The 26,221-nt window shown below is 38.8% G+C and overlaps 1 protein-coding gene across 5 annotated transcripts in view; it reads left to right on the top strand.

Annotated features, from left to right (window-relative positions):
• The window catches only part of Mpp6 (membrane palmitoylated protein 6), an 83,979-nt gene that overhangs the window by 31,686 nt on the left and 26,072 nt on the right, over positions 1–26,221 (top strand). For all 5 annotated transcript variants that reach the window (XR_004388304.1, XR_004388301.1, XR_004388302.1 and 2 more), the window contains exons 2-5: positions 2,519–2,637; positions 13,674–13,826; positions 17,366–17,518; positions 18,180–18,407. Coding sequence is in view for 1 of the 5 variants with exons in the window: in XM_032906540.1 (XP_032762431.1) it covers positions 2,521–2,637; positions 13,674–13,826; positions 17,366–17,518; positions 18,180–18,407 (651 nt within the window). In the remaining 4 variants the exon portion in view is untranslated. The remainder of the gene's footprint in view (positions 1–2,518; positions 2,638–13,673; positions 13,827–17,365; positions 17,519–18,179; positions 18,408–26,221) is intronic.

Genomic DNA, 26,221 nt, shown 5'->3' with positions numbered 1-26,221 from the left:
ATTTTTCAAAATTTGATCCTAAGGAAATGTCCCAATTGGGTTCTTTTTGTTATTTTTGGAATTGTATTTCATAAAAGAATTTTGCTGCTCTATTACAAGCACTATCTAAATGACTTCCAAATAAGTACTGAGATTTTTATATGGCATTTCATGGGCTTTATAAATTAGTCAACAAGTATCAAGTATGTGGTTATTTAATGCTTAAAAATATAAATAAATAATTTTAACATCTTGATTTAATACATAGGTATCATATTTTCATTTGGGAAATTCAGTTTGTTAAATTAAATGGCTATGAACATAGCATCAAATTGGAAACAAAAGAAATTTAACTATTAAGTTGGAATCTAGTCCTAATTGAATACTTAGAATAGTTTACTTGATTATGTATAGTTCTAAAACTGAGTAGAAACAGTTCTGTAAGACCATTCTGCTATGATACTTCGAAAAGAATATAGGTGTTTAAGTGCCATTTACTTTATTAAAGTTGTTTTACATGGTGTTCTAGAACACTTAGAAGTATATCAGTAGAAAATATTACTGTAAAAACTATTCTACTTCAGTAGTTTAAACAGGTAAACACACCACTTCTGTCATAACCTTGTAAAATAATTCATGGGAATAAATATATAGTTTGAAAACTATGGTTGTTAGGATACAGTGAAATGCTATATTTTTTGACTGAAAATACATTATTGAGACTCTTTGTTATACCAAACTGCATCCTAATTCTTTGGGATTCAGCTAGGAGAAAGACAGGTATGATTTCTGCATTTCTCAGAATTTGACAGGAAACTGTTTTGAATAAAATCACAGAATTATATGTGTTTGGCCAAATTATAAAGCACTGTGTACATACACACACACACACACACACACACACACACACACACACACACACACACACACACACACACACTGATCAGAGAGAGAGACAGACACTAATTCTAATTGGAGCAGTCAGTGAGGTTGAGACTGCTTCTGAAAGATGAGTGTGAATTTGCTGTGCAAAGGTGATCAAGGTGGTCTTACATAAATGATGGTAAAGAGGAGAGGATTTGTCTCAAGGTTAAGGAAGGGGGTGGTTAAAGCTACAAAGGTTGGTGTAGAGTGAATCCAGCAATTATTAAGAGGCTTACAAGCCTTAAAATTTACATTTAGATTACTTCTTTAGGGGTCATTGGCATAGTTTGGGTCTGGAATGCCCCTCCCCTAAGTTCCCAACACATGATGCTGTTGGGAGGTGGCAAAATCTTTAAGAAGTAGGGCCTTGTAGGAGATTTATAGGAGGGTGTGTTCCCAAAAGTTCTGGTACCTTGGTCTCTTTCTCTCTTGTCCTGGCTATGAAGTAAAGAGCTCTTCCCTGCCATGGGCTTCTGCCATGGTGAGCCTTTACTGGTCCAAAGCAATGGGTCAATCAGTCTGATACGAAAACTTCAAAACCGTGAGCCAAATAACCATTTTCTCTCTTAAGTGGCTTGTCTCAGGGATTGGTGACTCTAAGAGGAGTCTAACAGTTAGAGATAGGCTGCAGTGGTCAAGATAGGACCATAGCTAGGACTTTCTGGCAGGTAGAAGGGAAAGAATGGATAGATTACTGAAATATTGAAGGGTGGAATTGGCTCATTCTTTTGTCTAAGTTTCTGCCTCTACCACTTCCAAGTGTATATGTGTTAATGTAGTCTCATGCTTCCCTAGCCATTTGTTTGCTCCTCCTCCTCTTCCTCTTCCCCTTCCTTTTTAACTCATATACTTTGCTGGTATCTAATAGGATCTTAAAAGGAATAAGCACAGAGTAAAGTTAAGCAATCACTCTACTGTGTTCTGTCATCTTTTTGTGTATTGAATTTCATTTAGGAACTTAGTTTAAATATTTTTATGTTTATATTTTATGTAATAGTGCTATGTACTTTCTAGTGTTTTGTGGTTGACAGCTCAGGAAACCCCATATATTTTAAAATGTACTTTTTTTTTTCCCATGTGGAAAGGTTTAATGAGAGAAGAGGAGAGAGGGGAAAGGTCGTCCATGAGCAGGTGGAGGGAAGGAGGAATGGGGAGAGAAGGGACAAAGGGGGAAGAGGGGAAAAGGGAAAGAACAAGGAGCAAGAGAGGAAAAAAAGTACCTTTTCTTTTTCTACATTTTCTATTTTAGTAAATTTTATAACTTAAATCCTATTGGAATCTCTATGTTTTATTCCCTTCTTAATAACTTGAAAATTATTGTCATCTTTTTTTATATTAGTGATTCTCATTACAAAATTTGTCCTTAATATATAGTATAATTTTATGATTTCCCCATATCTGAACATCTTATTTTACATTTAAGTGGCTGTTACTACTATTTAGGGAAAGTATTGATTTTTCTCTACTGCTCTAATGTATAGTCACTCTGGAAATTCTCATCATGAAGTAGCTATTTATTAGCATATTTTAATTGCAATGTAATTGCCTGATTTCTATTTGAGTTTTTCTTTATTTATGTATTTACTAGTTTCTTATCTGGTTTTTGTCTCATCAGAAATGCAGCAAGTTTTGGAAAACCTTACGGAGCTGCCCTCATCTACAGGAGCAGAAGAAATAGACCTAATTTTCCTCAAGGGGATTATGGAGAATCCCATTGTGAAATCACTTGCTAAGGTATATTAGTTTATTCATAAGATTGGCGAAGGACTTTGAAAACTGCTGTTATGGAAATCTTTTTAGTGGTCACCATTTTGGAATTTAGTTGATACACCTTTCTGCATAGTTAGCAAATGACACTTGTCACATATTATGCAAAGGTAAGGTTTACTGCCTTTTTATTCTATCTGTGGAGACAAATGACTCTTAGCCTTTTTGTCCCAATATATATATATATATATATATTGCATAACCCTGATATTTTAGATGTATTTTCTTATTTTCTTAATTCTGGAGCAAACTTAATAACTCCTTTTTACAATATATTTGTGGTTTTGTTTTATTTCACTTACAATTTCTTGATATTTGCTTAGAACATAGAGGAAGCTCAGTGTCTTTTAGCCTGTTTCACCCCTGCTGGCCCATGCTTAGAGTTGCTTTAGGTGGTTTTTTTTTTTTTTTTTTTTTTTTTTTTTTTTTTTTCTTCCAGGGAGCCATTCTGATGGTTCCCAGCCGCTCTCCTATATGGATCCACCACCTCCTCCTGTTTCCTTTGTTCTACTAGAATGCTGGTCTCACTTTATGTGGGTTGGTTTGTTTTTGCTTCCTTTTTCACTCTTTTTGTGTTTTAAGGCTTCTGATGGACATAGGAGAGCATGTCCTTCGACATTCCAGCTTCCCCCATGCCTTACTGTGTTGAGATACAGCCTGTGTTAGGGCCTGTTGAAGTAAGTAGGGGCTATTTAAGCCCTGTCTACAAAGGGTGTGCCTTGGACTCCTGTTGGAACAGCAGTCCTTTTACTCTTTCCTTGATCTTACACTGCTGATTGCTACTTTTTATTGCCCCTGATCTCATGTTTAAGGCTTTTAGGTAGATTTAGACATTTTAATAACATCTAAGACCTTTTACAGCATGCTTGTAGTTTCCAAAGGTCTTTGGCATGTGCTAGTTTATGACAGATGTACAAGTATTCTAACCTTGTTTTTTAACTTCCTTGCTCTCTTTATGTTAACGTAGGGTAATCATATTTTTGTGTATTTAAACAACTTCTGTGAGTGAAAAATGGGTTGGTTTGTGTGGTCTATGATGGGCTTTCAGAGGATCACCAGATCACTACTCTTAGCAGTTGAAATGGTTAGTTTACGTTGGAACACATAAGGAGCAACTGTACTCTCTTTGATTAAAAATAAAGACTGGGCAGATAACTCAAGAGGGTAAAGTGCTGTGCTAGTGTGAGAACCTGACTTCAAATCCCCAGAACCCACCTGAAACCTGATGTCTCTGCCCCCCACCCTCTGTGTGTGTGTGTGTGTGTGTGTTTGTATCTGTGTGCTGCGTGTGTATGTGTCTATGTGTGTGTGGTTTATCTATGTGTGTGGTTGTGTGTATTTCTATGTGGGTATATGTCTGTGTGGGGAGCATATGCCTCTGTGTGTGTGTGCGTGTATGTCTGTTTCTGTGTCTGAGCGGTATGTGGTATGTATGTGTCTATAGTGTGTCTGTGTGGTGGATGTATGTCTGTGTGTAGCATGTGTATCTGTGTGTGTAGTATGTGAGGCACATGTGTGTGTTTGTTCCCAGTGCCAGAGAGATAGGCAATAAAGACCTGAATTCTCAAAATCTGTTGGCCTACAGTCCTGGCATAAGAAGCAGCAAAAAAAACAGAGAGACTCTGTTTCAAATAAGGTGAAAGGCCAGGACTGATACCTTAGGTAGTTTCTACACTTGCTTTATGAAATAGTAGGTCAGAGTCAGTCTGTCTGTCTGTCTTCCCCCCCCTTCTCCCCCTCTCTCCCTCTCTCATCTTTTTCTCTCTTTTACACACAGTATAGGTACATAAAAGAGAAAAACCAGAATCAATAATATCCAACATTCTAGCAGACTTTTAATAAATACAAAAGTAGTGGTAAAAGAAATTGCCAGGTGAGAAGGGAACTTCTAAGTAGGTAAGTTACAGCAATCTGGTACTTTGTAACAAGTAAGAAATTGAAAAGAAAAGCAAATCTAATTGACATTTTAACTCTCAACTACAATATTTGAAATTATGTCATTTGATGGAAATAAGTATTAGAAGACTAGATACAGAAGGAGAGAATTGGCAAATTTGAAAATAAATGAACAGAAAAATCCCAGATGAAACTCATAGAAAGCCAAATCAAAATATAGAGCAGAGATGTGAGATGCACACAGCTCTCATATGTGTGTGCTTTTCCTCCCAGACAAGGACAGGGAGAAAGTAGTGAAAATAGATGAAGGCTAAGTCTAAAGAAATGCAGGACAAACTGGTTACAGAGGTGCCTGTTTACACAGCAAAGTGGATTCTGGCTGCCAGGATCTCCCAGCGTCCCTCAGCATCACAGGTATGTGTAATAGGTCCTAACCTTCAAGTGAGTCTTTCCCTGGCTTGCTCCGCTCCATGTGCCTCCATGTTTGCTTCATCACAATCTTATGGTCACCTGCTCATCACGATCTTCCTGGACCCTCTGCCTCATGGTCTCTCCCCATGTGGGCTCTCTACCTCTTTTCTTTTGGTCCTTCTATTTTTCTTTGCTTGGGACCCTGGCCCTGGGATCAGAAGTTCTGTCTTCTCTGCCCAGTCATAGGCAGATCAGCTCTTTATTAACTAATCAGAGGTAATCGCGGTGCATTCTTTATACAACACTGATAGAGAAGATGGTTCAATAATCAAGACAGTAGTAGTGTCCAGACTGTAACCAGGTCTCTGGGCACCAAAGTCAGCAACTATTGAATATGTGGTTCACAAGACCAACCCCCAACAGGTTACTTCACTCAGTGTGATCTTTTTAGCAAATTTTATGATTTTATTTTTCTTTGTGTTGAATAGTATTCCATTATATGTATGTACCAAATTTTCATTATCTGTTCCTCTGTTGAAGGACATTAAGGTGTTATGAATAGGGCAGCAATCAACATGACCAGGCAAGGATCAGGAGTAGGATGATGGGTCCTTTGGGCAGATGCCAAGCTATTAGAGGTGGCCAATATGGTAGATTCCTTTGTAGTCTTTTGAGGTTTCTCCATACCGATTTTTAGAGTGGCTGCAACAATTGGCAATTCTACCAGAAGTGAGTGTGGGTTACTCCTACAATCTTCTCAGGATTTGTCAGTTCTTTTGTTGTTCCTCGCCATTCTGACTATAGAGAGATGAAATCTCAAAGTTGTTTTATTTTGCATTTCCCTAATTGCTAAGGATGATGAATACAAATATTTCTTAGGCATTTTTATTTTTTTTATTGAGAACTTTGTTTAGATTCCTAGCCCATTTATATTGGGCTATTTGTTTCCTTGATTCTTTGCTGCTGCTGCTGCTGTGCTGCTGCTGCTGCTGCTGCTGCTGCTGCTGCTGCTGCTGCTGTCAAATTGAGGTCTTGGATCTAATTTTTTGTGAGGTGATAGATAGGGTTTCTTCTTTCTTTCTTTTACATGTGGACACTTGGCTCCCCAGGAGCATTCTGTGAAGAGACTGTTTTCTGTTGCATGGTTTTTGCCCCTATTGTCAAATATCAGATGGCTGTAGTGATGAGAGCTCATGTTGGTTTTCTATTTTATCCCATGGCTTTATGTGCCAGTTCCATGTAGTTTTATGGCTGTAACTCTATACTGTATCTTAAAGTCTGGAATAGCAATCCCTCCAGCATTCATGTTGCTCAGGATTACTTTGGCTGAATGGGGTATTTTCTGATTTCATGCAAGTTTTAGTTAAGTTTTTTTGTTTTGGTTTGTTTTTCTTCCATGAAGACCGTTTGGAGTGTTTGGTATGGCGTGGAATCTGTAAGTGGCTTTTGGTGGAATGGTTATTTTCACAACATTATTTCTACCATTCCATGAGCATGGGTTCTCTTTCCATTTTCTAGTGTCTTTCTTCAACAACAATTTGAAGTTCACATTATAGAGGCCATTTAACCTTCCTGATTGGCTTTATTCCTAGGTATTTTATTGGTTTTGCTGAGATTGTAAGTGGGAGTGTATCTATAGAGTACGTTTATGATCTCCTCTTCAGTATGTTTGTTTTGGTGTAGAAAAGCTACTGGTTTTAATAAGTTTACTTTTACCCTGCCATATTGCTGAAATTGTTAATTGTTTCCAGAAGTTTTCTGATAGACTTTTTGGATTTGTTAAGTATAGTGATTCATATGCAAATAGGATAATTTGGCTTCTTATTTTCATATTTGTAATGCTTTAATTTTCTTCTCTTACCTTTTTGCCCAGGCACTATATATTGAAAAGGAGTGGGAATAACGTTTGCTGAAGGTTTGTCATACATAGATTTTATTACGTTGAGGCATGTTTCCTCCAGTCCTACTCTCTAGGACTTTTGTATCATTAAAGCTTCTTGGACTTTTTCAAAGACCTTTTCTGATTCTATTGAGACGATCCTTTGTTACAGGTTCTGTTCTAGGTCTTTTGGCCTCTCTGGTTTAACCCTGGTATTTTAGGTAAATCAAGAAATTCCAGTTTTTAAAAATAGATTTTTCAACTTGATGAAGTACAGGTTTTTATGAGTATTCCTCTATAATATTATCTATGTCTTGGTTGAATGTTGTAATGAGTCCCTATTAATTGCTAATTTTTAATTTAGATAATTTTTTCCTTTGTTTTGGTTAGTTAGGAATCAGCTCTTGAATTCTTTTTCTTTATTTCTATTTCATAAATTTCTGCTTTAGTTTTTATCATTTCTTAGAATATGCTAAGTTTGGGCTTGGCTTGAATTTTTCTCTTGCTCTCCTCTATGACCCATTCATCACTCAGTAAGGAGTTACTTCATCTCTGCCAGGTTATGTATTACTGACTGGAGTTGTGTTTGCTGTCAATCTCAAGTTTTATTCCATAATGGTTGGATAAGTTCTGTGGAATTATTTTCACTTGTCTGTGTTAAGGTTTGTCTATTTCATTGATTCCATGTGCTCCTGAGTAGATTGTATATTCTTTTAGGTGGAACATCCTGTATAGCTGTTGGGTTCATTTGATGTAAGGTATTTAATTTTAAGGTTCCCCTTTATGTTTTATTCAAAGGCCTATCTCCTGGACAAAGTGTGGTGTTGAAATGACCTAAAGTTATTGGGCCTGTGTTAATCTCGTCTCTAATTCCATTAGTGTGCCTTTTCTGAAACCCAGTATTGCCAGTTTGTTGTATGTATTTGGGCACTGTAATATTTTCTTAAGTAATGATTGCTTGATTAGAATTCAGTACCCTTTTTTTCTCCTGCTTAGTTTTAGTTTGAAATCTTATTTTGTCAGATATTAGGATGACAATGCTTGCTTGCTACTTGATTACCATTTGCTTGGAATAATTTCTTTTTCTGTCTGTTCACATTAAGGTGGTTCCTTGTTTTTAAAACTAAGTTTCAGGTAGATAATATGTAAAGTTACTTTTGAAATGTGTTAATTGTGGTCACCATGTTGTTGTTTGTTTGTTTGTTTTTATTTCTTATTTGACCTGGGAATATGGACTTGTTTCTCTGGTTGTGTGTTTGGTGTGATAATCTCACTGTCCTTAAATTGGGTCAGTGCTGGAGACGCCTGACCTGAACCTGGCCAAGTTAAGCTTTGGATAGCTGTTTAATTGGACCAGGGAAAGATGACTCCCAAAGCACAGGACTGGAGCTAGGCCTGTGACTGCAGACATGGCAGCAGGCAAAGGAAGGCTTGGGGAGGAAAGGAGCAACTCTTCAATCAGAGGTAGGTCTCAAAGCAGGTTTAAAGGCCACAGACCTAGAAGTAAGACTTCATGTAGAGATGGCTACAGGTGGGGTAGGAAAGTTCAGGAGATGAGAAAGGGAGGACGTGACTTCCCCAGCAGAGGTGTCTCAGGAACAGTGACGGTTCCTGGGCAGTAGCCTGGATCTGGGCTTGTGGGATGCCTGATAGTGGTAGGTTTGGGGAAGGGATAAGAAAGGGAAGAAGGGACTTACCCATGTCTCTTAGTTACTTTCCTGTTGCCTTGAAGACACCGTGATCAAGGCAACTTTACAGAAGAGAGAGTATTGTATTTACAGTATTTACAGTTCCAGAGGGTGAGTCCATGGCCATCATGGCGGAGAACATGGTCGCAGGCAGGCAGATGTGGTACTGGAGCAGCCTGAGAGCTTACATCTGATCCACAAACAGGAGGCAGAGAGAGGAGAGGAGGGTAGGGAGGGGGAAGGAGGGAGGGAGGGAGAGAAAGACAGAGACAGAGAGAGAGGGGGGAGGGAGGGAGAGGGAGAACACTAACTGGGAATGGCATTAACTTTTGAAATCTTAAAGTTCACACACAGTGATACATGTCATCCGACAAGGCCAGACCATGACATGTGACATTGGCTCTTTTTTATTCCTCCTCCATTCTGAATATCTTGTATTCCTTGACTTACTGCACTGGCTAGCGCACCCCAGTACAGTACCCTGGGCGGAAGAGTGCTACCGCTTTGCTGGATCTCAGTGGGCAGCATCTAGTCTCACCAACAAATACAACAGAATTGTGGGTCTGTGTTGTGTATAACTCTGTATCACAACCTGAAAACTCCTACATTCTGGGTAAAGTTAGTGTTGTGTTCCTCTGTGTGAATATACCATAGGGTTTTTCTAGGTCAGGTTTCTGGTAGACTTTTTATATGGCCTTTGTGTTATTAAATTATGCTATTATGTATAGCCCTGTGTTTCATACATGTTCATATATCTTTAGGTCAAATTTTTAGAAAAATCCTTTAATTTTGTAGGAGTTGATGAAATCCTACAACTTGTTCACATGTGTGTTGTGACTAGAAAATACACGTGTGAGAAGCCTTTTCTCTCTGTGCTCACTGGCTTGGTCTGCTACCAGGAGTGTTAAGAAGAAAAGGAACATTTTTGTATAGTTTTAGTTTGTACATGTTTTAGTTTATGCTTGTAATTTTGTATCTTTTCATTTCTTTAGAAGTTTTAATTTCCCGTCCTGTGAATTTTTTTGTTCATATTCTTAATTAGTTGGTCAGTTAGTTTGTAAAAGGTCTTTATATAAAGAAAAATTGACCTTTTACTAGTAGAAGACTTATGTCTTGACTCTAGATTTTGTGTCTTGACATTGCTGATTCTTAATGAGAAGTGCTTTAATGTTTAGTTACATAAAATTAGACATTTTTGCATGAGACTTGAAGCTCCTTGATTTTGTGTCATATGTCGAAAGTAATTTCCAATTCTAATATAAGATACTTATGTGTTTCCCCCTCAATACCAACGTTTTTTTTTTTTTTTAAAACCATTGAGTTTTTTTTTTTTTTTTTTTTTTTGGGCTGGGGACCCAACTCAGGACCCACCTCCTAGGCTCTACCACTTCCCAACCCCTAATACCAAAAAAGCAACCTTGCAAAAATGGCAAATACTTTTTTTGTGGTGATGGGCATCTCTGTGGCCCTAATTCTGGAACTCCCTTAGCAGTGGTGCTGGGATGCTCTGTGGTGTAAATTACCTAATAAAATTTGAGCTCCATTTGGAGAGTGAGGTGATTTCTGAAAGGCTTTTCTTCTTTGGGATTTCCATTCTAGCTGTTGTGCTCCTGTTTTGCTTGGCCCCGGGCTCTTACTTGTTGTCATACATGCAAAGGAGGACAGGAGTGGGACGCTCTACATGCCTGTTTCCTCTCATTCAAGTTCTTATGCCGGGGTCTCCGTAGAGTTGTCTGCTATTCGGGAGTTTAGGTCCTTAGATAAAAGAAAAACAATTTTTACCCCAGCTAAATTCATTTCCCATTTATGTATCTTTTCTACAAAATATTTAATAAGGAATGGCTACATTCTTAGCCCTGTTCAAGAAAATAAAATCAAAGTTTATGTATGAGATTGCTTTTTAATGGCAAAGGCAAGGTCCCAGAGACTAACACTGGTACCTTAAGAATGCTATTCTTAGTAGTAACTATTATTTAGAAAAATCCAGTCTGCAAGCATGCAAGGACAGTACCTGAGTAAACTAGTCTGAAGTTGTAGAAGAAAATCTCAGCTCACTTTTCTGAGGTGCACATGGTGACAAGGAGCCATAGAACGACCCAAACACACCCAGAATTCCTTCATATCACAGACTGGGTGTATGGAGATAATGACTCTTATATAAAATAGAAATCCTCAAGGAAGGCGTTTAGTGACATCATGGCTAGCCATGTTAAGAATGCTAGGCCACAGCTGTCAGCCCAGCATTGGCCATAGCATGTGCTTCCCTGCTTGTGACAGGTGAGATTCATTTTTATTAAGTTATCCTGCCTTTCAGTACTGCCTTTTTGAAAGGAAAAGACTCATTTGATGAAACAAGTGACTCATTTGCCCCCTTAATTTTTCTTTTTTCTTTTTCTTTTTTTAATAAAGAATAGCATATTCACAATATGCTATTGTGGCCCTTGTTGCTTACCTGGAGTTTGCAGTGTAGACCAGGCTGGCCTCAAACTCAGAGATCCATCAGGGTGTGCTTCACTACCACCTGCTCTTCACTGGCTTTTAATGTTTCCTGAGACCCTGCGAGTTTGAGGAATTAAGTTCAAGTTGGCACTTAGCTTCTTAAAATTGCTGAATAAGTTTTGAGGCTAAAGTAATTTAGAGGTCTCAAGTTTTTACAGTGCCTCAGAACCTTAACAACCCTGTTATAACAATGGGCCTGTATTGCTGTTCTAGGAGAAATAAAATTGATATTTTAAAGATTTTTGAGGAATCTCATGTCTCCAGCTCAAGTCAGACTCAACACTGTTTAGCTAAGAATGGCTTGGACTCCTGGTCCTCTTGCTTCCCCCTCTCAAGTGTTTCTATTACAGAAAGGCCACCTTCCCTGGCTGTGAAATTGATCTTGAATATATTTTAGAAATTGCTTTACCATATTAGAGTGACTAGCCATAATTTCACTAAAACCTCGAGAATTTCTGTACTTTATACTAGACTCTTTATCTCCACAAATCTAGTCTTTGAGATGAGGGGACTTTTGGGTTATCTTCCAGTTCCTCCAGCTCCTGGGACACTCCCCGTCTGCTGTTACATTTATCCTGTTCTCACTTAGCATCACCTAACTTGTAGTAAAGCGGAAGAGGAAGGGAGATACATTATAAATATTCAAGTACTGAAGGCCTGAATTGAAGCAGTCTACACACACAGCCTTAGATATGTTAATCATGTGACATACACAGGCAAACACTTAGAACCTGTTGACTTGGTGCCTGAATGTGGTAAAAACAGGCGTCCGTGTCCTGGGGGATCTTTACAGCTCTTCCAGGAACAAAACCATGCAAGTCAGAGGGCTGAGGCGGAGTTCTGAAGCCACGCAGCACCAGACACCTGGGAAGCCATGTACTGCACACACGGCCCGGCTGTGCAGCTAGAAAGTGCTTCTTCACGCAACAGTCAGCAGAGGCTCCGAAGCTTCAGAAAACCGAAACCATCCCCAGTCGCACATTGTTACGTGTTCTAGTCTTTATAATAACATTGTCTATTTAAATCACACTAGGTCTTTTGACTTTCCCCTGTATGTTTAATCAAATTTGCTGCTTTATCAGTATTTGATAGCTTTCAAAATGTTTTCTTCTGAAGTCTTTCTGCCTCTGGATCCTGAGTAGTGGGGACACTTGTGTGATCCATCACACCCAGCAAAGCCTACTCAGGAGCCAGAGGCAAGGTTCAAGGTTAGTCTGGGCAACATAGAAAGGGGAAAGGGAATTTACTTGCCTCTCTTGGGGAAAAAAAAATCACTCTGGTAAATCACTTTGAAAAAAAATATAAAAAAAATGATGATTTACAAGTTACAAATGTTATATTTGGATTCTCAGGGATCAACACTGCTTGGTGATACATACAGCATAAAAAACATCACAGCAGTATGACACTGGACATAGGGGTTTCTGTTTGGCACTTACAGAAATGAATTACAAAACATCAGTGTAATCTGTGTCCTATGTGGTTTCACCCTTTCCCTGTCATTAGAATTGGTGAGCAATTTGCCGAAAGAAAATGTCAAGGGTGGAGGCTGTGTGACACTCCTGAGCTTGAATTAGAATTCTGCTCTACTCCTCAGCCAGCATTCTAAAATGTCTGAGACAGAATAGCAGCTTTGGGTTTTTCTTTGTTTTGCTTTGTTAAGGTGCATACATTGACGGAGCTGTCCTCCTAATCAAAGTATGAAATCTCAGACCTTCTCAAGAACTGCCTCATCTGAACTGAGGTTTTATTTAATTTTTCATTGCTAGGTATTAAACCCAATATGCATTAAGAAAGGATATTACCACTGTGCTGTATCCCTAGCCTAGATTCTCAAACAGTTTCTATAATTTCCAATTTCCTTTTGTTTTGGTTTGGGGTGTGTGTGTGTGTGTGTGTGTGTGTGTGTGTGTATGTGTGTCCATCAGTATGTCTAAATCTTGTTTTCAAGATGGAACCTCTTTATAGCTCAGGTTCTGGCTTCAAATGTCCAACCTGCCCTCCCAGGTTTCTTAGGCCTGGGATTAAAAGACATATACCTGATTTACTTCCTCTTTTAAATCATTTAAAAATATTAACATGCATAATGATTATATTTTTATTCTTTTTCTTACTTTATCATTTGCTTTACTAAAACATGACAGTATACAGAGTTCAGCCTCTATTAGACACCCAGTTGGTGAGTAGAGGATATCACATGATCTTTACATAACATCTGTCCTACTCATTTTTTAAAACAATAATTATAAAGATGAGTATTTCACAGTGTTAGAGACCAAAGTCATCATACTTTATGGTATATTTACAAAATTTGTCTGTTGCTTATAATTAAAATATTAAAAATGGCTTTATTAAATTAAACCTCTAATTTTTTTTTATATTTGTACATGTGGACATGTCCTAGTGCTTTTGTGGAGGTCAGAGAACACCTTTTTAGGAATCAGTTCTCTTCTGCTGTGTCGGTCCCAGTGATAAAACTTAAGGTTGTCAGGCTTGGCAGCCAATACTTTTACCTGAATTACCTTGCCTACCCTCTAAATAATATCTTTAAAACTAAGAAATTATAAAGCAGTATAATATTGGCTAGAACAAAACACAGTGGCAATATTAATTTAATCCCCTCTTTTCAGGCTCACGAGAGACTTGAAGATTCAAAATTAGAAGCTGTCAGTGACAATAACTTGGAATTAGTGAATGAAATTCTTGAAGATATCACTCCTCTCATAAGTGTGGATGAAAATGTGGCAGAACTGGTTGGTATACTCAAGGAGCCTCACTTCCAGGTAACCTGTCCATGCCCTCTTCCACAGCCTTCTTGAGAAGCTAACTTCCACATGGAAGTCATTCAGTGCTGTTTAGGGCCTGTCTTAGAGGTCTGTAAGTTCTTAAGTGTTCTAATATCCTGAGGTCAAAGGAATGTAAACACATATACATGGCTATATACAGCATAGAAATATACAGTATTTGCCACAGAAAGAAATAACCTTGGCTTTTCCTTTTTGTCATCAGTTAACCCTGACTTACCATCACACCACATCCTGGGAAACATTCTCCTCACTCTGATAGTGTCACTGCCACTGCCTTGGTTTGTTTGTTTGGTCTTTTTTCTTTATTATTGGGTGAGGGGCATACACCATGGCAGATATATGGAGGTCATAGACACCTGTGGGAGTTCGTTCTCTCCTATTATCTTTTGGATCCCTGAGATTGAACTCAGGTCATCAGGGTTTGTGGCAGGAGCCTTTAACCCTCTGAGCCATCTTGATGGCCCTTTTTCTTCATTGATGTCACTGTCTCTCATTCCTCCCTTGGCCTAGTATGGAACATTGTCAGAATTGTCTCAGGATCAGGGTAAATTCAATGTTCGCCATGATGAAAAGATGACAGGAAAGGTTTGTCTAGGGAAAGGAACTGTTACATAGCATACTTCACTCATAGATTCAAAAAACAACTGGCCTGTAAAAAAGTTTACTTTGAACAGAAACAATGGGGAATTTTTACTTTAAATCTGTAATAAGAGTGTGTGGTAGTAGAGAAAATAATAGGAAAATAGCAAGTGAATAGAAACCCCAGAAATACATCCTGCCATGCATGTTAGCAGAAAAAGTGTCACTGTTTTTCCTGCAATCTTTGTTCTCAAAATTAGATAGTAACACTCCTTTGCTTTTTTAAACCACTTTATGAGAGGCTAAGTAATTGAGTTTATGTAAAGCAGTGTGAAGTATTTGTCGTTTATCTTGAGGGCGCTGGGAAACCTTGGGGTCTGGATACTATACACGCAAATTAACAGTTCATGTAGGATTCCCATCGCCATCCTGAATGTGGTGCTTTGTTGAAGAGACTAAGCTCAGTGTCCCACTTCCTGGTTTTATCTGGTTGATTTTCTGATGTGTTATTTACTTTAGAAGTTCTAATTAAAGGATTAACGACTCTTCTCAAGCACATTACCTTGAACTTGAATGCATCTTAAGTGATGATGCAAAATGAGTGTCAGAGGATGTAGAATGCCTGGTTCCCTACCAGGGTTGGTACTGAAATTGGTGCTTTGATTACAGGCTGTGACAGTCTTATCCTTTTTCTGAAATCCTGTCTGCTAGGAGGTAACCTAGTGTATTGTTATTTTAATGTTATACAGATGCTTTCTTCCGGGCATGGAGGGAAGGTGTTACTTGTTTCTTTGTTGGCATAGGTCTGACTACAAGCTGGCTTCTTTTACTGTTCTTCTCTCCTACCTCAGCCTCCAGAGTGTGAGCATTATAAGCATGTGTCACCACAGCAGGCTAACATTATACTAGTGTTAACTTTCTTAAAACTGGTTACTGCTAGACCAATGGTTCTCAACCTTTGGGTCTTGATCCCTTTAGAGGTTTAATGACTCTTTCAGGGTTCTTCTAGGACCACCAGGAAAAAAAAGTATTTATATTATGATTCATAACACTAGCAAAATTACAGTTATGAAATACCAACAAAAATAATTTTATGATTGAGGTTCACCTCGACATGAGGAGCTGTATTAAAGGGTCACAGCATTAGGAAACTTGAGAACTACTGCTCTATCTAATTAATAATTCGTGCCTAAATCAATATTTCCATTAGAGATTGCAAAATAACATTTTCCAAATTGTCTCATTTCATATATGTGAGCTGGCAATGTCCTCTGAACCCAGAGTTTATCCTCAGCTGTCCTTCTGCCCTGTGACATGTCCTACTGGACAAGGTAGCAAAATGATGAGTACTACTCTTTACCAGTTTGTAAAGTAAGAGTTGTTCAAGACATCATCTTCAGTTGGTAACAAACTTTTTAGTCCTTTTTTTCACTAAATAGCTTTATGCACCGGGGCTGGTTAGTTGGTTGATTGGTTGGTGTATTTTTCTCTAAATGTGGAGATTCAATTCTCTATAATAGTTATTCCTTTTGGCATTTAAATTATGCTAACTTTAGCCAGGGGTGAGCAGTCTTTTTGTATACAAATCTGTAGCTCCTGAAAATTCTTGACCAGAGAGATAAAATTATATTTATAGTGTTTCATGTAGTCACAGGAGCAAAAAACCCTGCCTCAAAATAGAAGCCCAGGTTAGAGCTTTAAATAGCTTCCAGCATTTTAAGGAAAACCTCTCCTAGAGATTTCTGAGTTCTTTTCTTTTTTGAGTTGTTTTATATGCGTACTTATGCTTGCATGTGTGTTTCACCTGTGTGCATATATGCAAAGTCTAATGGTCAAAACGCCTGATGCATGTTTTCCTCAGTTACTTCCCTCCCTCCCTCCCACCAGCTTATCACCAGTTTGCCAGCAAAGGGCCAGAGATACCCTCTTGTGTCCACTCCTCAGAGCTGGGACTACAGACGTGCACCACTCTACCCAGCGTTTGATGTGCTGAGTCTCACACAGTACTTAGGCTGGCGTCAAGCACTTCACTTCTCTGCCATCTTCCTAACGCTGTTTCTACATTGATTTTTCAGTATCTTGTAAATGATTTTATGAAATTATTAGAAATTGCCAATTAAGCTAGGACCCAGATCATCTGTTTCTTGAATGTGTCGATGCTTGCTATCCTCTTCTGTTTTGATTTGTCGTCTGTGAACTTGTGTTCTGCTACTCAGAGACTTTTTAATTTAGTGTTATTGCAAGCATTGAGTTAAAACTGAACTCCTTTAGGATAGAGAATTTCTAAAACATTTACTATAAAAAAATGAAATCCCTAGACAAGTACCTCAGAGTCATCTATAATAGCATACACACAGTAAACATAGAAAGCAAAATGGACGTTCTAGCTGGAACCATTTCTGGTTCTTTTCTCCTTACTTCAGTTTATCTTTTATAGACTAAAACCTTAACTGGTAATATTCCTACTAGTGATAGAAGTTGCTGATATTTATTTTCTCTTAGGTATTTTTAGCATTTCTTTTATACATGTCCAAAGTATATTACTAATATATCAGCATAATAAAAATTAGAGTCTTTATCGCTCCACTATTTTTTTGTACCTTATAGATAGGGATTAGTTAAAGACTGAAGAAGATGGCTGCCCCTGCTGATAGGAAGTTTGTCACCTCCCTCTACTTGGTTTGGAAACCTGGGTTTGGTTTCCAGTGAACATGGCACTTTAAAATAAAAATATGTGACTAAATTCTACCAGTCTCTTCAAATCTGAAAACCTGAATATGATATTGTGTATGTATTTAACTTAGTTCATGTTGAGAATTTAATATTGTGTCCTTAGAAACTTTTAGCGCTGTACAGTGATAATGAACTAATAAATTATTTTTAGCAACTTGTTCCATCAGTAGCTAATAACCACAGGCTGTTTTGACTCCTTACAGTCACTCCTGGAGGCCCATGATATTGTGGCATCAAAGTGTTATGAATCGCCTCCTTCAAGCCCAGAAATGAATATTCCTTCTCTCAATAATCAGTTATTGCCAGTGGACGCCATCCGTATTCTCGGTATTCACAAAAGAGCTGGAGAGCCATTGGTGAGTAGACATCATGGCTATCTTAGATCCGAACTGTAGTGCTGCCTAGGCTGCTCCTGATGAACTGGGGGAGCTACCCGTGCTCATTTTATCAGTCTCCTTGGCCTTCCTAGAAGTGCACAGCAGACGATCTGTCAGTCATAGCCTAGGAAACATAATCAAAAGGAAACCTTCAACTGACTTAGAAGCTAAAAATAGGCCAGTGGGCAACAGGAAAACGGTTTCATTTCTTTAGAAGTTGTCTGTTCACTTACTAATGATTACACCAAAGCAAGAAAAATGTTATTAAAGTTTAAGGTATATAAATTTAATGAACTTAAATATATTTAAATTATAAAATTTAAAGTATATACTTAAGTAAATTATACTGAAGTATTAAAAAGTACAAAGTATAAGTAGTGAAGTTAACTTTTTATTTACGGTTCCTAAAAAGAGTGATGAGGCAAGCGGGGCAAGTCAGCAATCTGTGCTGCTGTCTCTGTCTGTGGAATACAACTAGATTTGGAGGTGAACCCGACTGCATGGCTGGTCTCTGATATCACAATTGCACTTTACTAGGATTGGACAGGAAAACATGAGACGGAATTCACCAGCTTGGTTTCAGAATAATATTGTTTGTATTCATTGATCTTTATGGATTTTTTCCCCCAATTTTCTATAGGGTGTAACTTTCAGGGTTGAAAATAATGATCTGGTAATTGCCCGAATCCTTCATGGAGGAATGATAGATCGACAAGGTCTGCTTCATGTGGGAGATATCATTAAGGAAGTCAATGGTCATGAGGTTGGAAACAACCCAAAGGAATTACAAGAATTATTGAAAAATATTAGTGGAAGCGTCACCCTAAAAATCTTACCAAGTTACAGAGATACTATTGCTCCTCAGCAGGTGAGTGATGATTTCCTGGATGGTGTAACAATATCGTTTAGTCACTCTACTCGACAGGTGCTTAACTGTTACTATTTTGCTAAAGAGAGTTTGTCTTGGAAAATTTTGAATTTTTATATAATGCTATCTTAGTACTATAAAGGAAATAATAAGACATTTGTTTTTGAACATTATGAACCCTGGTATTTGGGCAGTCTACAGGCAGGTGTCAAAATAATCATAAAGCCTTTTGAAACACTTACTGTTATTGAAAACATTTTTGACATCCCTTGTTTTTCAAACATTATGCTAGGACCTTTGAGATGGTGTAGTCTAGATTACCTCCAGGTTAATTAATGCTTTGTGATATGTTAAGACAGTGTCATATATGTTAGATTAAAGATGATCTTGGATACTTAGTTTTTGCATGTTTCACATATATTTTAGGTAAAATGAATAAATGAACAGAAAAATGTGCTAATGATACAGATCTTTTGGTCTCATGTAATGATCCTGACATAATCCTAGTTCTTGGGAGATTGAAACAGAAGGACCCCAAGTTTGGACTTTAGCCTGGGATACATACTGAGACCCCCCTCCCCACCAAAAGAAGAGATGGAGATGGGAGCATTCTGGTTTTGAGCTGTTCCTTAGAGGATAGGACACACTACTTAATCATGATTCTCCTCTTCAGATAGAGTACATCTATGAAGTAAAGGCAGATACCTGTTTCGGTTTCATCTCTGTGGCTATGACAACTAAAACTAACCATATTACCTAACTTTCCAAAGAAAGCAATCATTGATAAAAGAAAAGACATTAGCATTTAAACTATCCCTCCTCTTCTCCTGCTGCCATCTCTGCATTTGTGTATTGCCATTTGTGACAAAATGAGACCTGTTTGAACCTGATTATGTTGGAAGAATATTTGTAATTTTATTAGCTATTAATTATAAATGGGAGTTGTTTTCCTCTGTGATCCCATGCAGAAGTCTTGTAATTAAGTTACCAGTGTGTATTTGTTACTTTCTCGTTCTGTAACAAAGTGCCTGGTGAAAGCAGCTGAGGGAAGAGAGGGGTTCTTTTGGCTCACAGTTTGTCAGGACAGTTCTGGTGCTGAGAGGATCATGGCAGCAGGAGCATAGGCAGCTAGTCACAGTGTATCCAGTCAGGAAGCAGTTAGAGGGAAGGCTGGTTCTCGGGTCACTTTCCCTTTTTGATTCAGTCCAGGACCCCAGCCCATGGGATAATGCCATTCACGTTTACTGTAGGTCTGCTCTACTCAATTAAACCTTTTTAAAACATCCTCCTAGATACTCCCCGAGGTGTGTTTCCATGGTGATTTATAATCCTGTCTAGTCGATGATGATCATACTATGTGCAGGGTGTGTGAGTGTGTGTGAATAGTTTATTTCATTATATGGATATTTAGCTTTGGTTCAGGCATAAATTCTCCATTCCGCAGTGGGGTTTGGGGTTTATCTAGCCTTTACTCGGGAAGAGGATTCGAGTGTGGAGTGGAAAGAAGTAGTCATTTGGGCCTGCACAATGGTCTCTGGTACATCCGACTGTGAAAAAGTAGTGACACCATTGTGGGAAGCCTCTAGCTGTACTCAAATTGGGATTTTTTTTTTAATGAACAGAAAATGATTATGTTGAAATGGTAAGCATAAACCAAGACTGTTCTGGACAAATCTTGGGCATCTAAGAGATGCTGTGAATAAGGAAGGGCATTTGCCCTTAGAACTGACTTTCTCACCTCGGAGCTCCATCATCTAATGCACTAGCGCCCACCCCCATCTCAGCCCCAGCTACTGGGTTGCTTCTGTATTCTCAGTTACCCATGGTCAAGGAAAGTCTAAAAATACTAAGAGAACTGCGATGACTCATACTAAGTGTGCATTATTCTGTGCATGGTGAGAAACTTGTTCTTCATGCTTTAGTTCCACCCAGAACTGAATCACCCCCTCGTTCAGAGTATTGTATGTGGTGCCCATTCCCTGGTAGCTTTCTCGGTTAGCAGAACACCTATCCTGGTCTATCAGCTTGTATTCAGGTAACTCCTGGGGTGCATCACAGCCATAAAACATAAGCCTTGGCAATTCAGATATACCAATGCAGAAGCCATGGGTACTTCTATAGGTGTAATGGTAACAGCTCTCAATCTAGCAAGAAAAGAAAGACTACTATACTGAAGTTGCTGAGATCTGTGGTAACAACAGATCTTTTCTCCACAAAATTATAAAGGAAAAGAAATATGCTAGTTGACTGAATGACCTGAAGCAGTAAATTATGACCATAGTGTGTGATAAGTACAATAGTTAAAGCTGAGTACCTGCTTAAGTTTAGACACCCTCGTCTATCTTGGAATATGTCTTCCATGGATTCCTGTGCATGGAGCCTATTTAGTTCTGTACCTCTCTGTGAGAGTAGAGGGAGAAGCTCTCCTGCCAGGGTCGTGGGTTTTCAAAGCATGACAGTAGATCCTCTTTGCCAGAAACACTTGGGGTACTGGCTTGCAGTCCCAGCTCTTCTTTGAGGCATGTGATGTGCATTTTACAGTTTAAAAACTGGGTAAGCTAGAAATTCTAGCTACTTTGGAAGTCATGTATGATTTAGGTTTCAGAAAGGTATGAATAATTCTATTTATAAAGCCTATGCTAGTTTTTGTCCCTATGAAAAATGGTTTAGGGAACCATTTTTTGGTTTTAGAAATTTCAGTCTAGGGATACTTAGCCACATTTTTGGGCTGTTGTGGCAAAGTATGACTGGAAAAGCAGGGCAGGGCAAAGTTGTTCACCATAGTAGGGCTGAAAACAGAACTAGAAAAGGACTAGGGCAACGTGTATCCTGCAGACATGTTTCCCAGTGACCTGTTACTTCTAAGCAAACCTTACTTCCTATCGCCTGTTCAGTATACATTCCTCAGTGGATTTGACCCCTTAATGAAGCTAGTGCCTCTCTATGGACCTGCCTCAATGATTGGATCCATCATCTGTGGGCCATGAATTCAACACACCTTAGTAAGGGGACTATAAATCATAATACAGACAGACTGATAGCAGTCCTCTTTCACTTCATCTTTAAAGCCAGTGTGCCCTGGACACAAGAATACTATAGGAAAAATAAGTATTAACTATTTGTTCCAACAACATAATAGCAAATCAAAGTTAATTTTCTGTAAAAAAAAAAAAAAAAAAAATGCAAGTTGATGAAGTTTGCCCAAGGCGAACTTATTGAAAGTATGCTAGTCTCTTCCAAGAAAATCCGTATATGTAGCTGAATAACCATAACAGAGGTATGATTAAATTTGCGCAGATTCACGTGTCTTTGCTTTTTAACAAAGCATTTAATTGAGGGCTTGCTCACAGTTGCAGAGGGTTTGTTCATTATCATGAAAGACGGCACAGCTCCACAGACAGTACTGAGGGGTAGCCGAGCTGAGCCTTTGTATTCCTGATCTCCAGGCAGGCAGAGGCAAGCAGACAGAGACGGAGGGGGAGGTAATGAGGGAGAGAAAAAGAGAAGATAGAAATACAGATAGGCAGAGATAGACATAGGTAGGTGGTCGGGTGGATGGACACTGGCATGGGCTTTTGAAGGTTCAAAGGCTACCCTCAGTGACCTGCCTCCTTCAACAAGGCCAGACCCCCTTCCAAACAGGTCAGCTGGGGAACTCCGCATGGAATAAGTAGATGAGCCTGTGGGGGTTATTCTTGCTCAAACCACTACAAATAACTTCTCCCAAGAGTGGGGACTTCACTTGAATTTGTCTTAAAGAAACATCCATTTATTGTAATGTATTCTTAGTTGTGTGAAAGTGGACACATGTACACTATATAATATCTTAAATAAAATAAAGGATGGCATTGTAGTAGGTTTTATCAAAGTGTAGAGATTAGGGATTTACAAAAATAAAAAAATAAAAAACAAACAACAGCTAGATAATTTTAGGCATGGTATTGCTTTTAAATACAAACCAAAGACATAATCCATGCAAGCTATAACTGATACCATTATGAATAAAAGTTCCTACTTGTGAAAGGCAGTGCTAAGGGACTGAGAAAAGCTCCATACTTCAAGGAAATCTCTACAGAACAATCACGTCTGAACAATGACTGACGCTAAATGTGGCTAGTTTAACTCAGCTGTAGGGTAAGAATGGATTTGACTTAAAATGTGGCCAAGAGAGATGGGTGGGCACTGACTAAGGAAAGCAAACCTGGCAAACAAGTGAATGGAGAGATGCTCCAGGTGACGTACACTAGGGAGACTGAAAAGATGCAGTGCTTCACTCTCCTCAGTGGCCAAAACCAACAGAAAAACCAAGTGAGGATGCAGAGCAACAGAAACAGACAGATCCTTGCTTGCAGAAACATGAAATGGGAGGACCTTTTGGAAGACAGTTGATAGTTTTTCTTCTCCCTCACCCCCCATCTTTTTAAAGTTCTAGTAAAGTGGGAAAAGGAGTTGGAAGTCTGACTGCTGTATAAAGCATGGGCATGGCTGCTCTGAAGTATGGTTAGGACGAAGGTTTTTGTTGTGGAGATGAGGGATCGTACAGCCACAGGCATCTGGAAGAGTCCAGAGAGGGAGAGAAAGTAGTAGACAGAGCATGCCCAGTAGAATGGACCAGGGTGCAGGGCCATCATGAGGGCCGAGAGAGCAGGGGCTGAGAGAGCGTGTGGCTGAGTCGGCAGGGCTGCATGGAAATGAAAAGCTGGGGAAGGAAGTCCAAGAGCTGGAGAAGTATAGGGTAGGGAAGCAGGGTGAGCAGAGCCAAGAGGAGCTCCAGCTGCTGAGTGCTCCTGGAGTCCAGCATGGGTTTGGTATGCGGTAGGCACCAGGGCTGGATAGACATTTGTCCTGAGTTTCTTTTGGACCTGCCAACTTCAATATCAGAAGCTGGACTCGAGCTATATTCTACCTAACACCTCATCACAACCAACTCTAATCCCTTACGGGGTCTCATTTCCACCGAAGTAAAAGCCCATGATAAACCAAAGAAACTCATACACAGTCGTGCACTGGTGAGAAACGCCTTCCGCTGGCTCTGTTGTAGCAAATACTTCCATAAGACATTAGGAGTATGCAGTGTCTAGTGCTAAAGTTTATGTTTGCAAACTGCTGAATAGAAATCTACTAACATTCAGACATTTCTGGCAACACACACACTTCAGCACTCCCAGCCACAGTGGGACAGCAGCTGACCGAAATGCCACCCAGGATCTTGACCCAGCTTGGCAGTGACCAACTACAGGGCCCTGGCAGATGCAGTGGAAAAGCGCAGCGTGTTGCTGGAGGAAGACGGTGAGCTCCGTCAGAATTTTGATGAACTGCAAACAATAAAGCAGACTGAACTGACTCAACTTCAGGAACAAAATAGCAATGATTTGTTTGCTTTGAAAACTTTCATTTGGGATAGGATGAAACAAATTCTTAATACTGTAAGTGTCAAGATTCTTGGACTGAAGCGTTCAGTTAATGATTGCCTGTGTTCAGTTATTTGTTTGCTATTGGTTAATCGAAAGAAGCCAAGAAGTAAAGTCTAAAATAAAGGCAAATAAAGCTCTGCCTTGCTGAAGTTAGAAACACACTGAGGGAGAGAAATAAATAAATAAATAATAATAATAATAATAATAATAATAATAATAATAAATAAAGGTAAATAAAGCTCTGCCTTGGTGACGTTAGAAACACACTGAGGGAGAGAAAGGTGTTGACTAGCATTACCTCTTGCCAGGGTTTCCTTGAGGTTTCAGTAAGTGCAGTGTGGCCGCAGTGTAGCAAAAATACAGAGATAGAATTGCTGCAGAGGAAGAAGTGAAACTATAAATTTATAATTAACATGATTTCTATCATGGAACCCACCCCAGGGAGCTACAAATCTAGAAATAATAGAGTACTTAATCAGATTGAGTTTTTTTCATATCAAGCAACTAAAAACATAAATAAGACATTATTTACAATAGAGTTGCCTTAATGCCTGGGAATAAATCTAACAAACTATTTCAAGTCCTTCACGCAAAAGAATTATGAAGATGTTCTATGTAAATATAATATTATGGAAATGTCCATTTTCTTCACATTGACTTACAGACTCAGGGGTTTGTCAATGAAAATTACTGCAAGGTTTTTCTTCATCTTGATGAGAAGAAGGGCCAGGCCACTCAAGGAAGAAAAGCAGGAGTAGTGGCATCTTTGTTCCTCCCCCTGTTGCTATGCAGCTTTAAGTGGGAAAGTGTTACTCTGGTTCCCAGTTCAAGGGTCCAGTCCACCGTAGAACAGAGGGTTAAAAGGAACAGCTGTCTGAGCAGCTGGGCACCTTGAATTCAGTCAGGAAGCAGAGAGCAGTAACTCCTTATCCCCAGCTTCCTTCTGTTTTCACAGTCTAGGACTTCAGCCCAGAAGATGGTGCCATCCACAGTAGGTGGGTCTTCACACCTCAGTTAAGCTAATCAAGATAATCCCCTAATTGCAAGACCAAGGGGGCCTATCTCCTAGGTGATTCTAGTTCTCGTTGAATTGAAGGTTGGGATCACAATTATTATTTTTTTAACTTTTATTTATTCTCTCATAACATCCCAATTATTAATGTGCAGGTTTCATATTACAGTATCTGCATAGGAATGGATAGCATGATAAGTGGAAGAGAGAACTCAGAAAGAGATCTAAGCATGTATATTATATCAGCTTATAACAGGATGGAAGAAAATTGAATATTCATAAATACCTAAAATTGTGTCAGTGTTTCATATTCCATACAAAATCAAGAAAAACAGTCAGTAAACATCTGAAAACACTAAAAATCAGTGTGCGATACTCTCTTAAACAATTCAGTTAGCAAAATTCATACACAGATCTACAATGTGCCGTCTTTATTGATGATAAAAGTAGCGTGGGCATAGCACATTGGCGGGAGGGACGTTTACTAATGTCTCTTAGACTTGGATCTTTGTGTGTTCTAAAACTCAGTAGTTTCCTAGAGAAATTCTTACACATATAGTCGGAAAGTCGCTAACAAGCATGTAAATCCTGAGATGTTAGTGTGCATCGTATGGTACTTTTTTTTTTTAAATGGCTACATAGTTTTAATTTATATAATAGAATTAAATCTATATCCAGAAGGCAAAGCAGGGAGTTGAATACAAGATCTAGAGTAAAGGTTATCTTGTTGGGGAAGCCAGGATAATGGATTGGGATGAAGTGAGAGCAGGAGGACCAGGTTTTGAGCTTATGTTGTGGGTGGCAAGCCTATGGTTCTTTTTTACGTAATTTACTAAATAAATACAGCATATATATATATATATATATATGTATACACACACACACACATATATATGTGAGTAACTCAAGTGTGATTTAAATTGAATTACAAGTTGTAATTTTTTAAGTATGCAGTTTTGTAAACATGGGTATTCATAGTGGACCTGTGATATCATTAACACAATCAAGATAAACTAAGCCACCACTCCTGAGTTCTGTGAGACTATTTGTGCTTCTCCCTCTTGTTTCTTGTGTTTTCTCCCTCACCAGGCAACTTCCCTTCTCGGTCTGTTACTGTTAGTCTATGTTCCCATATTTTCATATAAGCAGAATTATACTTACTTAGATTTCAGATTTTAATATGTTTTTATTCTTTGAGGATTTCATATATGCATATAGTGTATTTTTCATTATGTTCACCTACTACTCATCCTCCTAACTCCTCCCAGATCTGCCTCTCCCTCTCTCCTGACTTTGTGTCCTCTGAGTACATTTTTGCTGCCCATTTACTCAGTGTTGGGCCTGGACTCTGCCTCTTGCAGCAAGCTTCAGCTGTGAAAGGCTCAGAT

The sequence above is a fragment of the Rattus rattus genome, chromosome 6, assembly GCF_011064425.1.
Source record: "Rattus rattus isolate New Zealand chromosome 6, Rrattus_CSIRO_v1, whole genome shotgun sequence".
Lineage (NCBI taxonomy): Eukaryota > Metazoa > Chordata > Mammalia > Rodentia > Muridae > Rattus > Rattus rattus.
Note: the sequence above shows the minus strand (reverse complement) of the source record. Positions and strands in the feature narration are given on the sequence as shown.